This window comes from Dipodomys spectabilis, unplaced genomic scaffold, assembly GCF_019054845.1.
Source record: "Dipodomys spectabilis isolate Male_0828 unplaced genomic scaffold, ASM1905484v1 ptg000363l, whole genome shotgun sequence".
NCBI lineage: Eukaryota > Metazoa > Chordata > Mammalia > Rodentia > Heteromyidae > Dipodomys > Dipodomys spectabilis.
In genome coordinates this window covers 5,525,311-5,539,963 of record NW_024871040.1, presented here as the reverse complement: position 1 = coordinate 5,539,963, position 14,653 = coordinate 5,525,311, and the positions used below count along the sequence as shown (strand labels likewise).

General features: G+C 49.0%; 2 protein-coding genes across 2 annotated transcripts; one reads left to right on the top strand and one right to left on the bottom strand.

The window, feature by feature from the left end:
• Window positions 1-6,747: 6,747 nt before the first annotated feature.
• On the top strand, window positions 6,748-9,341 carry CUNH22orf15 (chromosome unknown C22orf15 homolog). The gene is made up of 6 exons (XM_042666317.1): window positions 6,748-7,269; window positions 7,882-7,968; window positions 8,061-8,192; window positions 8,384-8,458; window positions 8,553-8,713; window positions 8,997-9,341. The coding sequence occupies exons 1-5, from the start codon at window positions 7,245-7,247 to the stop codon at window positions 8,690-8,692; spliced, it is 459 nt and encodes a 152-aa protein (XP_042522251.1). The 5' UTR covers window positions 6,748-7,244; the 3' UTR covers window positions 8,693-8,713; window positions 8,997-9,341.
• A 417-nt stretch (window positions 9,342-9,758) lies between these two features.
• On the bottom strand, window positions 9,759-11,819 carry Chchd10 (coiled-coil-helix-coiled-coil-helix domain containing 10). Its single transcript, XM_042666226.1, has 4 exons — window positions 11,692-11,819; window positions 11,194-11,413; window positions 10,046-10,193; window positions 9,759-9,938 (listed from the first exon to the last, which is right to left on the bottom strand). Exons 1-4 carry the CDS (start codon window positions 11,730-11,732, stop codon window positions 9,919-9,921), a joined length of 429 nt encoding a protein of 142 aa, XP_042522160.1. The 5' UTR covers window positions 11,733-11,819; the 3' UTR covers window positions 9,759-9,918.
• Between the last annotated feature and the right edge of the window lie 2,834 nt (window positions 11,820-14,653).

Here is a 14,653-nt window from a genome sequence, read left to right as displayed (position 1 = left end):
TCGAACCCAGGGCCTCGAGCATGCAAGGCAAGCGCTCTACCACTGAGCCACCTTCCCAGCCCCCAGACAAGGTTTTTGATGGCTATTTTGGAGGTGGAGTCTTGTACATTTTTCTGCCTAGGCTGGCTTTGAATTTTGATCCTCCAGCTCTCAATGTCTTGAGTAGCTAGAATTGTAAGTATGAACCAATGACACCATCTATCGGATTAATTATGCCTGCTTTAGACACTCTACTCTAAATGGAATGACAGTGTATGTTTTGTCTCTGTGTGTATGTGCATGTTGACATGTTTTATCCAATATTGAGTCATTTGTGTGTGTGTGTGTGTGTGTGTGTGTGTGTGTGTGTGTGTGTGTGTGTGTGTGTATGGCTATCAACCTCTTAGCTATATGTAATTTATTCTGTGAATGCATCACAATTAGTATAGCCATTGTCCTGCTATTAAACATCTAGGGGTTTCTGCTCTTTGGCCACACCCAATAAAATTGCTGCAGCCATTCCTATCAACCAAAAGAGATGTACCTGTTCTCTTTCGGTCTCGCACATGCACTTTCCTCTCCTCTCTTTCCTTTCCTCTCTCTGCCTCTCTTTTTGGAGAGATATCTAGGACTGGTAGGAAGTGTATACTTTTCACTTAGCAGGGTTCATTTTCACTAGCTTCACTTTCACCAGCAGGGTAAAAATTCTAGAGACTTCACATCCTCAGCATCCTTAACACTGTTAATCTCTTTCATCTGCCACAAAGAGGACAGCTGTGGTGCTTTCCAACCTTGGGATTCACACCCAAGTTTTCAGACATGTTACTTGCTGTATGACTTCAAATAAGTTATTTCCCCTTGAAGTGTCTCAGTTTTCCCATCTGGGAAATAAAGATGAACATGTTGGGAGCTGGAGGGTAGTAGAGATACAAAGATAGTCTGTGTTGGCTCAGTGCTGAACACACTGCATTTATTAAGTGCTCTAGTTAGGATCTAGAATGTCACTCAGAGACTGATGTATTAACAGCTTCGCTCTAATTAGGATCTAGAATGTCCCTCAGAGACTGTTGTATTAACAGCTTATGGAACAATTGGGAAAGATGGTAGAGCCTTTAAGAGGTGGAGCTACTGGGAGATCATAGGTCACTAGGGACTTGCCCTTGAAGGGGATAAAATTTACCCCTTTCCAAACTCACTCTTGGTTCCCTGACCACCATGAAGTAAGAAATTTCATTTTTTACTACATACTCCTACCATACTGTACTGCTTTGCCACAGACTCCAAAGCAATGTGGCTATTTAAGCATGGACTAAAGCCTCCAAAACTGTAAGTCAAAATAAACCTTTCCTCCTTTTAAGTTGATTGTTACTATAATAGAAAGAAAGCCAACACATTAAGCATATCATTTTTTTTCTTTTGTGCCAATTCTAGGATTTGAACTCAGGGCCTGGGCACTGTCCCTTAGCTTTTTCACTCAAGGCTAGTGCTCTATGACTTGAGCCACAACTTCACTTCTGACTTTTGGGTGCTTAATTGGCAATAAGAGTATCACAGAGTTTTCTGCCCAGGCTGGCTTTGAACCAAGATCCTTGGGTCTCAGCCTCCTGGGTAGCTAGCATTATAGGTATGCACCACTGGCATGCAGTTTAAAGTTAATTTTGTTATTTTTTTTTTTTTTGTCAGTTGTGGGGCTTGAACTCTGGGCCTGGGCGCTGTTCTTGCGTTCTTCAGCTCAAGGCGAGCGCTCTACCACTTGAGCCACAGCACCACTTCCAGTTTTCTAGTGGTTTATTGGACATAAGAGTCTCACGGACTTTCCTGCCTGGGCTGGCTTTGAACCGCGATCCTCAGATCTCAGCCTCCTGAGTAGCTAGGATTACAGGCCTGAGCCACCGGAGCCTGGCTTTTTAAAAAAATTTTTTATTCCAGTGTTTGGGGCCTTACTGACCTTATACCCTCTCAAGGTTATCCAGTTTGTGCAGACAGCAAATTGCTGTGTGTTTTTCAAGTGCAAACCAACCAATCCTGAGCCCATACCCCCAACTCCCTCTATTATAAGTCTCACACTGAACCTAGTATGTTCATCTCTCAAGGAACATAAATTAAACTACCCTACCTGCTCATCCTTTCCTGCAGAAACCACAGTTCTTCCTCTTCCTGTCTCTTGACCAACCCTAGTGAGTCCCTGTGTGGCCCTATGATATAGGCACCTCCTCTTCATAGAAGCTGTAAGTAATAAACTCTCAGCAAGTTCAGTGGTCTCCTCAGATCTCGGCCTCACTATTGCTGAGTCTATAAATAACAATTAAAACTGTGAGCTGAAACTGGGCACCTGTGGCTCATGCCTGTAATCCTAGCTATGCAAGAGACTGAGATCTGAGAATTAAGGTTCAAAGCCAGGTCAGGCAGGAAAATTCCTGAGATGCTTGTCTCCAATTAACCACCAAAAAGCTGGAAATAGAGCTATGGCTCAAGTGGTAGATCACCAGCCTTGAGCAAAAAAGCTAAGGAAGAGTGTCAAGGCCCTGAATTTAAGTCCCAGTAGCATGCATGTGTGCTCTCTCTCTCTATTTCTCTCTCTCTCTCACACACACACACACATACTACTACTACTACTCTCAAAACAACACACACTTGCTACTCTCAAACAACAACATGAGCTCTCTTTAACTGAAGCCTCCAGAGTAATCTTGGGGGCAGTTATTGTAAGCATTATGCCCACCTTTGGTCCTCAGCTCTACCCAGACCTGAGCAAAAGCTCAGCTCTGGAGTTCCCTCCATACAGCTAGCCCCTCCCTTTCTACCCTCCAGATCCTGCTGCTACCTAGACAGTGGAGGATGCTATGTGCTCCCTCTCCAGGGGAAATATGGCTCCTCTAATAAACCTTGTAATAATCTTTCTCCTGTGCCTGCCTGCCTCTGTGTGGTCCCCTGGTATGGATGTGATGGATCCTTTCAGTTATAAAGCCCCCTGGGTACCTCACTCCATTCCTGACATCTCATTAAGGATTCCCATGACACTCAGAATTAAAGGCTCCCTTCTCTGTGGTGGCACTGAAGAGGAGCCACTAACACAGCTGTAAACCCAGGCCTGGAATGACCTTTTCTTCTGAAGTCTGGCTCTAGACTCTGGCATTGAACTCTCCACCCTTAGTGCTTCCTGAGCTACGATCTGCAGGAAACACACAGTGCTGATCAGCACTACAACCTAAGGCACTACTGGGGTTTGAACTTGTTAGGCAGGCACTATTCCACCACTTTAGCACCTCCAGCCCTAGAGATAACTTTCTAAATATTATTATATTTATGTTAGGCATGAGATTACTTATTCTAGCACTCAGAAGTCAGACAAGAGGATCATGAGTTTGAGGCCAGAATGAGCGACAAAGTGAAATGCTGTCTCAAAACAACAGTACCAACCAAAAAGTGTTAAGACTTTTAAACTTTAGCAACCTGGCTAGATCATGGGGTTCAGTCCCTTTATAGGTGAGAACACTGAAGCCATTCAAGAAAAAAAGTGCTAATTCAGTGACAGAATGAACCAACGGTGAGCTGCCTGGAAGGTCTACCCATCATATCTTGCTGTCCAGAAATCTGTCCACAGAGGACAGGACAGCGAAATCATGGAGATAATCCTCTCAGCACTCAGGAAGGGTTTGGTGAAGGGTGGTAGGGGAGGGGAAGGGCAGGAGACAGAAGAAGAAAGATAGAGGGAAGATAGTAGGGGAAAATAAAAAGAGAAAGAATGAATTAGATAGAAATAGAAAAAAAATCAATTAAAGGAATAATACAGGAAGAAGAAAACCAGGTTAAATAAAAGACCGTAGAGACAGAAAGAAAGGAGACCCAGCTAGATGTCAGGGCTCATGCCTATCATCCTAAACTACTTAAACGGCTGATAATGAGAAGATTGAGATTTGAGACCAGCCAGTCTAGAAAAGCCCCAGAGACTCCATCTCCACAGAAGGGAAACTCAACAGAGTGGCCTAACACACATACTTTTCATCCCTCTGAGTATGGCCCACATACACATTTACCTCCATACTTAGCATGCATCATGTCCTGGGTTTGATACCCAACAGAGGAAAAAAAAAAAAGAAGGAAGAAAAGAGAGAAAAATGGAAGCAGAAGAGCTGGTAATCCACAAATGTTTGTGGATTGCTAGATTGCTTTGGATCTGTGAAGGCCAGAGATAAGACAAAAGTAGAACAATGCGAAGTAGTTGGGCCTCACTGGAAAACATGTTCACAGTGTCTTTTGAAGTTAAACCTACATTCAGCCAATGAGCCAGTAGTCCCTCTTATGGTATTTACTAGGCCAGAGAAATGAAAATCTCTGCTCACCCAAGAACCTGAAGGAAAATGTTTATATTAGCTTTGTTCATACTTTCCCCAAACTAGAAACAAGCCAAAAAGACAACAGGTGAGTAGATTAACCAACAGACAATGGAACTGGGAGGAAAAGGAAAGAAGTACTGACTTAGAACCACCTGGATGACCTTGGCTGCATCACACTGAATGAAAGAAGCTAGATGCAGAAAGTTCCAACAAAAGAACAAATAACAACAAAGAAAAAAAAAACGGAACAGTGGATGCCAGGGTGGACTAAATAATAGAGATGTCTAAAGATTAAGTTTATTTAGGAATAAAATAATATTGCAATAGGAGTGTCTATGCTACTGTAAACTGTAAGTTATTCAAGAAGAGGAAGTTTTGCTTTTTGGTCAGTCCTGGAACTGAGGGCCTGAAAACTGTGCGTAAGCTTTTTTGCTCAAGGTTAATGTTCTAGCACTTGAGCCATAGCTCCACTTCTGGCTTCTATTGATAGTTAATTAGAAATAAGAATTTCATAGACTTTCCTGCCCAAGCTGGCTTCAACCAAGGGTCTTGAACTCAGGGCCTGGATGCTGTCTCTGAGCGGTTTTGCTCAAGGCTAGTGCTCTACCACTTTGAACCACAACTCCAATTCTGGCTTTTTGCTGATAATTGGAGATAAGAGTCTCACAGACTTTCCTGCAAAGGTTGGCTTCAAAATTCAATCTTCAGATCTCAGCCTCCTGAGTATCTAGGATTATAGGTGTGAGCCACCAGTGCCCATTATGGAAGAGAAAGTTGTTGGTGGTGATACTTGGTTTTGAACTCAAGGTCTTATACCTGCTCTACCATTTAAGCCATTTCCCTAGCGTTTTAGCTTTAGTTACTTTGTGGATAAGGTCTTGAATGTTTGCCCAGTGTCAGTTATGGAAGGCAATATTCCTACCTATGCCTCCCATGTAGCTGGAACTACAAACACAAACCTCCATGCCAAACATGTTGCTTGAGTTAGTCTCAATTTTTTGCCCAGCTGACCTTAAATGGTGATACTCTCTATCTTTGCCTCTCAAGTAGTTGGAATTATAGTCGTGTGCCACTGTACCTGGCCAAGAGGAGGTTTTTAAAGGTAAAATGAGTTACATATGGTAGTTTGAAACAATAATCCTTGGCTACTAGGATCAGTAACAAGGGTGGCCTCAGTCCAAGATTAAACACACAGTTGTTGGGCAGACGCCCTTGTAGAAGGAAGTATTTCTGTGTAAGGTTTCAGTGGCCTTTGTGTAAGGTTGTGGTTCTGGCAGAGCCTTTTGTGAATAACTCTTCTATATACATGCAGGAGATTCCCTCCTCTCATTTCCCAGCTTCAGTTATTGGAGGAAGGGGAAGAGATTAGGGCTTAAAAACTTGACAACTTTTACAACCTCAAAGTAGTACAATGCGACTTGGGAGATGACAGTTGGTTTGAAGCTATACTGGTTTTATGAGATCTGCTAATATTTGAATACACTGGATATGGTGGTGCATGCCTGTAATCCCAGCTACTCACTTGGGAAACCAAGGCAGGAGGACCTTGAATTTGAATTTAATCTTAGCAAGTTAGTAAGATCCTGTCTTGGGAAAAAAAAAAAATAGCCAAGTGCTGGTATGTCACGCTTGTAATCCTAGCTATTCAGGAGGCTGAGATCTGAGGATCAGGGTTCAAAGCCAGCCCAGGTAGGAAAGTCTGTGAGACTCTTACCTCTCATAACCACCAAAAACCCAGAGGTGGAGCTGTGGTTCAATGTGATAGAGCACAAGTCCTGAGCAAAAAACTCAGGGACACACACAGGCCCTGAGTTCAAGACCCATGACCCCCTCCAAAAAAAAATTACAAAAAGGGTGGAAATGGGAGCCATAGTTCAAATTGTAGAGGACTTATCCAGTACACACACACACACACACACACACACAGAGCAATCATAGAAAAGAGTAAATTTTGCTGGCGCTGGTGGCACACACCTGTAATCCCAGCTACTCAGGAGGCTGAGATCTGAAGATCATGGTTCAAAGCCAGCCCAGCAGGAAAGTCCCTGAGACTCTTATCTCCAATAAACCACTAGAAAACCAGAAGTGGTGCTGTGGCTCACGTGGTAGAACACTAGCCTTCAGCTGATGAGCTCAAGGACAGCACCCAGGCCCTGAGTTCAAGCCCCACGACCGACAGAAGAAGAGAAAAAGTAAATTTTACTATTTTTAAATATACCTCATTTTACTATTTTTAAATATACCTCAATACATTCAAGTAACAAGGGGGAAAAGAAACAAGGGCAAGCCTGGCGCTGGTGGCTAATGTCTATAATCCTAGCTATTTTCAGGAGGCTGAGAGCTGAGGATTGGGGCTCAAAGCCAGCCTAGGCAGGAAAGTCCGAGAGACTCCTCTCCAGTTAATCACCAGAAAACTGGAGAGGCGCTGTGCTAACGCTAAACTCAAGCCATGGCCAAAAAGAAACAAGGATAGCTAGAAATCCGGGAGGCAGGAAAAAGGCACTGGATGAGGACTGTTCTTCCCTGGAGGGCTTGTCTCCGCAGCAATCATCCCGAGCCTCTGGAACCCGGGTCTGGATTCCCACTGCGGGCTGCGCGGAGCCCCGCCTTAGGAGTCCGCCCCATCAAGGTCGTTTCCAGGATACAGGGGGTAAGGCATTTCCTGTCGAGACTGGCGGCTCTCACTGCCTTGGAGACCAGCTGGGAGGATGGGGGTGCTGTTCTGACCCAGCCAGAGGCGGCAGGACGAGGGGCTCCAGAGGCCTCGGTCTGAGCAGGTGCTTCAGCTGGAGTCTGGGCACACCCCTCCCTCCACCCTCACCAGCACACACCTCGGCGATCGGGTCCCACTCCGCAGTCGAACTCAAATCTGTGGCAGGAGTCAGGATATCAAAGCCTCCGGGTCTGTCTTCTTCCCCGCTGTAAGCCATGTTTATCACCGTCAAGTTTGGAGGTGAGTGGGGGAGGGAGCCGTGGGAATGGGGGAGCAGCCTCAGAGGCAAGTCTCCGGGGAGCTGGAGGAAGGATGGAGCGGTGCGGGGAAGAGGGAGAGGAATGGAGGTTTGGGGAAGGGGGCTTAGGGAGGAGGCAAAGCGAACGCCCAAGCTTTGTCTGGTATGGATCATTGACGCGGGTTCCACCGGACAAGTACCTGCCACCGTGCCGCCCAGTTTTGCACGACGCAAGCTTCAGATTGCTTCAGATTGCGTCTGAAGCTGTAGTTGCTTATCCCCCCCACCCTCCCCTCCCGCCCCTTTCTGGAAGGTGGAGGGGGCGGGCCTGCAGCGCTTGGAGGAGGGCCCCTCCGGAGAGGCGTGGTCAGCGCCAGGGGCCGTCCTAATGCGCAGGGGGGCGGGGTTAACTAGGCGTAGCCAATACTAGGGATCCTGTCTGATAGGTCCAATCCCATCTCTAGGCAGGAGTAAGTCTCCAACACAGGTAGACAGCAATTGTCTGGACTATTGTGCCCATTACCCAGACCTAGCTCCTTAGTCCTATTTGCAGCTCTGGAGAGGGGATAGACATGCAGGGATCCCACATACTCACTTCTGCCCCTTCCTCACAGCAGGCTGCTGGATGCTGGTGAATCCCTGGTGCAGCCTTGTAACCCTCACTGCTCACCTGAAGCAGAAGGGGCAGATCACCTCAGATGGTGAGGGGTCAGGGAAACGTCCGGGGAAGAGGGGCTGTGGGTCCCCAGGCAGGAGTGCCAGCTTTGCTCAACCAATCTCCATGTCCTCCCAGTGGCCATCGCCCTCTTGGCTGAGGATGGGCATCTAGTAAGCCTGGATAAGGGCCTGGAGGCCTCTCCCACACCCTCTATGGGCAGTTCCCTGCTGCAGGAGCGAAGGACCTATGTCCTGGTGCGCGTCATCAGTAAGTGGAACCCAACACTCTCCTTTATAGCTATGATGGAATGTAAGAGTCATGTCAGGTCAGACCATTCAAGGCCCTGCCCCCTCCCCTACCTGACCTGGGATCCAGTACCCCGCCTAGCCCCCCCAACCCTCCAGCATTCATATTCAGAGTGACAGGGAGTCCTTTGTCCTTTTCTCTATATTCCACAGAGGGAGAGAATGGAGCCCCCAACTGCTATGAGTCCCTGTTGGAAAACCTAGATGACCAGAGTCCAGAGTTGGTAGGTGAGTGTTAGCGTTGAGTTAGGAAAGGGGACATGCCAGCAGGAATTACTGGGTTTTCCCAGCTCCCACCAGCAGGATATCCTGGGTCTTCCAGAGGAACTGCGCCGGCTGTCAGGTCTCTCTGCCATGAGCAACAGGCGAAGGAGACGCCTGGGCACTAGGAATGGCCTCCAGGAGCAAGACCCCCCTTCAAGGTCCGGAAGAGTAGGCTCCATACCATCCAGGACCCGCTAGGTGGAGCCAGGTACAGAAAAGGTATGAACAATAAGAAACACCCCAAAATGGGATCACTTCCTGAGGGCTAGACACAAGGCATGCTGAGGCAAACCCTCAATACTAAACCCACACAACATCTGTATGTTGTATCCAGATGTTCTACTACCTAGCTGGAATATAAGCACCTTTCGAGCAGGAATGCTTTCAGTGCTTAGGAACAGAGTGTGGTACAGAGTCAGTGTTCTGCTAAACGAACTCGGTGAATATATGTGATGAAACAGCCTGTACTAGGTTTGAAGAGCCTATTCTTCTGTCCCAACAGGCCTTGTGACCTGACATATCATAGCCAAGTGGCCAAGCTGGACTTAGATCTAAGGAAGCTAACTATAACCTCTGCCTCATGTGATCAGCTGCAAACCAACAGCAGCCCAGCAGAACTCCTCTTTCAGAACCTAGAAATTACTGAGAAGTTGCATCAGCTAGAGGGGCAAGGACAGAATGTGGGACTCTTGGGGAAACCCTTAAAATGTAGGAACAGAGAAAGGGACCCAGGCAGAAACAGAAGGGTGAAGGGGGCAGGTCTCCCTGTGGGCAAAGACAACAGTGTCCTGAGATTGTGACCTACAGTCTAAAGCCTCATCACTTTCTTTTTTTTTTTTTTGTCATTCATGGGGCTTGAACTCAGAGTTTGGGTGCACTGTCCCTGAGCATTTTTGCTCAAGGCTAGCACTCTACCACTTTAAGCCACAGCCCACTTCCGGTTTTCTGGTGGTTAATTGGAGTTAAGAGTCTCATTGACTTTCCTGTTCAGGCTGGCTACCAACGGTGATCCTCAAGTCTCAGCCTCCTGAGTAGCTAGGATTACAGGCATGAGCTACCAGCATCTGGCTAATTATCATTCTACTTTGAGCTGCCCAAAGTATCCTTGGCTATAGTACAGATGAAACCAGGGCTCTTCTCTCACCACCCAACATGCGTGTTTAAAATAGCATACAACAATGAGACCTGCATCTCTTCCCACTGACCACCCCTCAACAGGCAGTGTATTCCAGGCAGACAGGCCAGGAAGAGGGCATATAGCAGGTTGTGATCGAAAATAAACTTTTTAATTGCACATTTTTTTTTTGGTATTATACATGGGGTGAGAAACATCTTCCTTATTCCTAGTCCCAGCTACAATCTACCGTCATAGTCCGGCTGTCGGTGAGGGGATGGGGGAGAGCAGGGCTATGGCCCAGGACTCTTCAGGGCAGTGAGCTCAGACCTGTGGGGAAGCAGGAAGAAGAGGGAGCATACATTGGTGATCAGCCTGCAGATGCAAGAAGGTTTGCCCCTCCCAGTCCCTACCAGGGTTGGAATCCAATTGCTCACCATGGTTGTACTTGCACTGCTTCAAGGCCTCACTGAAGCCCTCACACAGGGACAAGTCACTCTGAGTGGTCGAGCAGTCCAGGAACTGCTTGATCTCATAGGAGCAGGGCCCCATTTGTAGGGGTTGAGGGGCAGCACGAGCAGGGGCCTAGGATGGACAATACAAGAGACAGCAGGGTCACTCAAGGTTGGTACCCAGAAGTGAGTTTCAAAGCAGGAGGCTACCTGCCTCTCTACAAATTCCCAGCCCAGTGTCCCCAGGGTCCCAGGTAGGTTGGCTGACCAGTGCCAGCTTGTGCCTGCCTAACCATAGCTGTTCTACCCATGGAGATGAGCCAGTAGCAGCAGCCTTTTAAAATCCATTAAGATGGTATAGCCAGGGTTTCCTGATGCTTCAAAACTGTTTTTGTTGCTGGATGCTAGTGGCTTATGCCTTTACTCCTATCTACTTAGGAGGCTGGGATATGAGGACCCAGGTTTAAAGCCGGACCAGGTAGTCCATTAGACTCTTATCTCCAATTAACCACCAAAAAGCCAGAAGAGTGCTAGCCTAAGATTAAAAAGCTAAGAGACAGTACCCAGGCCCTGCATTCAAGCAAAAGAAAGGAAAGAAAAAAAGAAGAAAGGAAGGGAGAGAGGGAGGAGAAAAAGGAGGGAGGGGCTTGTGAAGAAGGAAGAGAAAATTCTAGAAAAGCCCTGCACACTCTGAGTACAAGCCCCACCCCCAAGATTCTAGCACCATCCTGGCTCAGCCGTAGTGATCTTCATGACCCTTTACCCAGATGCTAAACTGAAATTGGATTTGGCTCAAGACAAATTGAGCTTCAGTGGGAGGAGATAGGTCATCAGGGAACAGGAGCTGTTGGTTATGAACTGACCTTCATCCTTGGACACAGGAGCTACAATATTGGGCCTGAATGAGGAAAACAAGAGCTTGGGAAATTCTACATCCTGCCTCCACTTCGTGTTAGGTGTCCTTGGGCAAGTTTTTAAGCCCACCTGAGCCAAGCTGTTCCTTATCTTTAAAGGGCTGGTTGGTGTTAAGTCACTGGGAGCCCAGAGAGTTTACCTTTCAAGGAGGAACAAGGGCAGCCTGCCAGAGACACCCCTCCCTGAGTGAACCGTTTCTCCTGGGCCCTGCTGCTCACCTGCTGGGCGGCAGGCTGGGCAGGTTCAGAGCTTCCTCCACTGAAGGCTCCAGTAAGAGCGCTGCCCACGACGTGTCCCACTGCCGATCCCACGGCTACCCCAGCGGCTGTGGACGCCATCTGTGCCATGAGGCCCGGCTGGCCCGATGGAACCGGAGCGGGAGCGGCAGCGGAGGGTGGTGGGTGCGCGGGAGGATGGGCAGAAGTTGTGGCCAGACGGCTGCAGAGGTAGGGAATGGCGAAGCGGGGGAGGAAGCAAGATTAATTCTGGCCAGATCCCAAGCCAAGGACCTGTCGGGTCTGCAGGTCCTGGCAACGACCCCTGCTCGTCCCCAGCAAGGGGGAGCGCACCGTCCGGGACACGCGATGGCTGCGCGGCGCCCTCCCCCCGCCAAGATGGCGCGATCGAACTCAAGGTCACCCTCCGGATGCCCTCGCGGGATGCGAGGCCCACGTTTCTCTCTCCCCCTTCCTCCCGGGACTCGGGGCCCCTCACACCTGGCTGGCCGAGCGGCCGAGCTGCGGCTGCCCCGAGGCATGGTGGTGGCGGTGGAGCCAAAGTCGGTAGGAGACAGAGACGGTGGCTGGCGGCGGCTGTGTCACCGGGACTGGAAGCCGGGGCACTTGTCACTGCGGCCGAGGGGGCGGGGTTGGGAGGGGCCTCGTGGACACGCCCCTGTGGCCAAGGGGGCGGGGTTGGGAGGGGCCTCGTGGACACGCCCCTGTGGCCGAGGGGGCGGGGTTGGGAGGGGCCTCGTGGACACGCCCCTGTGGCCGAGGGGGCGGGGTTGGGAGGGGCCTCGTGGACACGCCCCTGTGGCCGAGGGGGCGGGGTTGGGAGGGGCCTCGTGGACACGCCCCTGTGGCCGAGGGGGCGGGGTTGGGAGGGGCCTCGTGGACACGCCCCCGTGGCCGAGGGGACGGGGTTGGGCGGGGCCTCGTGGACACGCCCCTGTGGGAGCCGATCGCCCCGCGGTTCCGGTGGAACAGGGTGGCCCGGGGCACTCTCACTGCTCCGGGCTCCGGGTGGGAGGGTCCTGCGGACACCGGCCAAGGTCACAAGCCGCCAAAGGTTTATGTCGGCAATGTCAGTGAAGCTGTGGGAGCGGCGGTAGCGGGTCCTCCAGTGAGGAAGGCGTCTCACTAGACAGTGGTTGACGACCAGCGGGTGGCCTCCAGCCCGGGAAGATGTGCGACGGCCTAGAATGGCCACTAGAGGGCATAGGAACCCCGCTTTGATTTTCTGCGTGCTCAGTACCTCCAGCAGTGCCTACTCTAAGATCTCCATCTGCGGGACCTTGATTCCATTGTACTTCCTGGGTTCGATCTGGCCTGCTTCCCTGGGCTCCTGATCCCACGGATGCAACGCTGGACGCTGACAGTGTTTTGTTTTGCGACATTCAAGCAATGTGCCCATTCCGCCAGCTGTGTGGCCGGAGTGTCTAGAGCTGCTTGCTCAAACTAAAATCAAACCACACACCGATGTAAATCCTAAGGACTTAAGATTTCAGCACCTTCCAGACTAAGGTGAGGCCAGAGGAAGGAATTTAGAATGCTTCCTGACCCTTCAGGAAATAACTCAGTTTTTATGGTGTTTACTGGGTTACTGTGACAGATCACATTATTAATTTTTTACTATTCTGGTACTGTGTCTTGAATTCAGGTCTAGGGAGCTGTCCCTTAGCTTTTTTGATCAAGGTTAGCACTCTTATCATTTGAGCCACAGCTCCACTTCCAGCTTTTTCAGTAGTTAATTTGTAGAAAGTGTTACTGGGTGGGGACTTTGCTGCGAGGAGGGTGGAGTCTGCTCGCCATCCAGGAGCGGACCTTACAGATAGAGTCTCACAGACTTTCCTGGCCAGGTTGGCTTTGAATTGTCATCATTTCTCAGCCTCCTGTGTAGCTAGGATTACAGGTGTGAGCCACCAATCCCTGTCTATGATGTGATCATATTATGACCCCTACTAAGAACTGGAAGAGACCCTGACTTCTTCCCCCCACCTTGGGGAGGTGGCTGCCTGGCACTGGAAAATCATCAAAAGCAAGAGACTCCAAGAGTGGGGCTTTGATCACCAAGTCAAAAGCAGAAGTCAGTTCCTCTATGAGTGAATGAGAGAAGGGGAACAGGATACCTGCAGGATCCAATACACTATACAGGTATTCTGTACCACTATGCATGAAAGTCATGTCCACTCTTGTGCTCTTGCATTTATTCTTTTCAACTACTCTGTGCAAAATAAGCCATTCCCTCTTCAATGATGTGCCAGGCTTGCTCCAGCCTTCCCATGCCCATAAAGTCGCTGATCACCTGGTTCCCATTGGCCAAATGAGCTTCCCTTCCAGGCTTATCAGAGTATTCCTCTTGTAAGAATCTGACTGTGATCAGCTATCCTACCAAGTGCACTGTTGGCTGGTAGTGATGGCACCCTCTCCCTAAAGACCATTCTAGATGGCTTATGGCTTGTAGGTTTCCCCTAAAGGATTGTTATGCACCACTGGATGCACTCAAGATATTTTAAGGTACTCATACAAACGAATGCTTCATTTTTAAAAATGCTGTTTTCATCTGTATCAGAAAACATGAATTTCTCACCAAACTCTTGCTTTAGTATTGCTTAGAGGAGGCTGAGGCAGACACTGATACCAGTCTTTTAAAAATGAGGCATTTGATCTAAGCATAGATGGCTCGTGTTTGTAATCATATCTACTCAGGAGGCTGAGATCTGATCGTTGAGGGTCAAAGCCAGCTAGAGTAGGAAAATTTGTGAGACATTTATCTCCAATTAAGTACCAAAAGGCCAGAAGTGGAGCTGTGACTCAAATGGTAGAACACCAACCTTGAGTGAAAAAGCTAAGGGAAAAACACCCAGGTCCAGAGTTCAAGCCCCACCTTGGGAGGGTGGGAATGGGGGAAGACATTTTAAAGAAAAGAACTGTTGATAGATAAGGTATAAAACTGACTGCTGGATGGGAAGGGGAAACAAAGGAGGAGGCTACAATGCTTGATAAGAAATGAACTCATGGGCTGGGAAGGTGGCTCAGTGGTAGAGCGCTTGCCTTGCATGCCTGAGGCCCTGGGTTCCATTCCTCAGCACCACATAAGCAAAAAGAAAAAAGCCTGAAGTGGTGCTGTGGCTCAAGTGGTAGAGCGCTAGCCTTGAGCTGAAGAGCTGAGGGACAGCACCCAGGCCCAGAGTTCAGGCCCCATGACCGGACCCCCCCCCCAAAAAAAGAAATGAACTCATTATCTTGCCCATGTAATTGTAACTCCTCTGTACAGTATTGTCACAATAAAAAAAAAAATTAAAAAAAAAACTGACTGCTGTCTTGCTCCTCCTCGCCCTGCAGGGGTCTCTGTTGAGTCTTCCTGGAGAAGCTGGGGGGGAGGCTGGAGAGGGGGGGAGGGAGGGAGGGAGGGAGATTCTCAGCTTCTCTTTCTTTGCCCAGGCTGCTGGTAGCC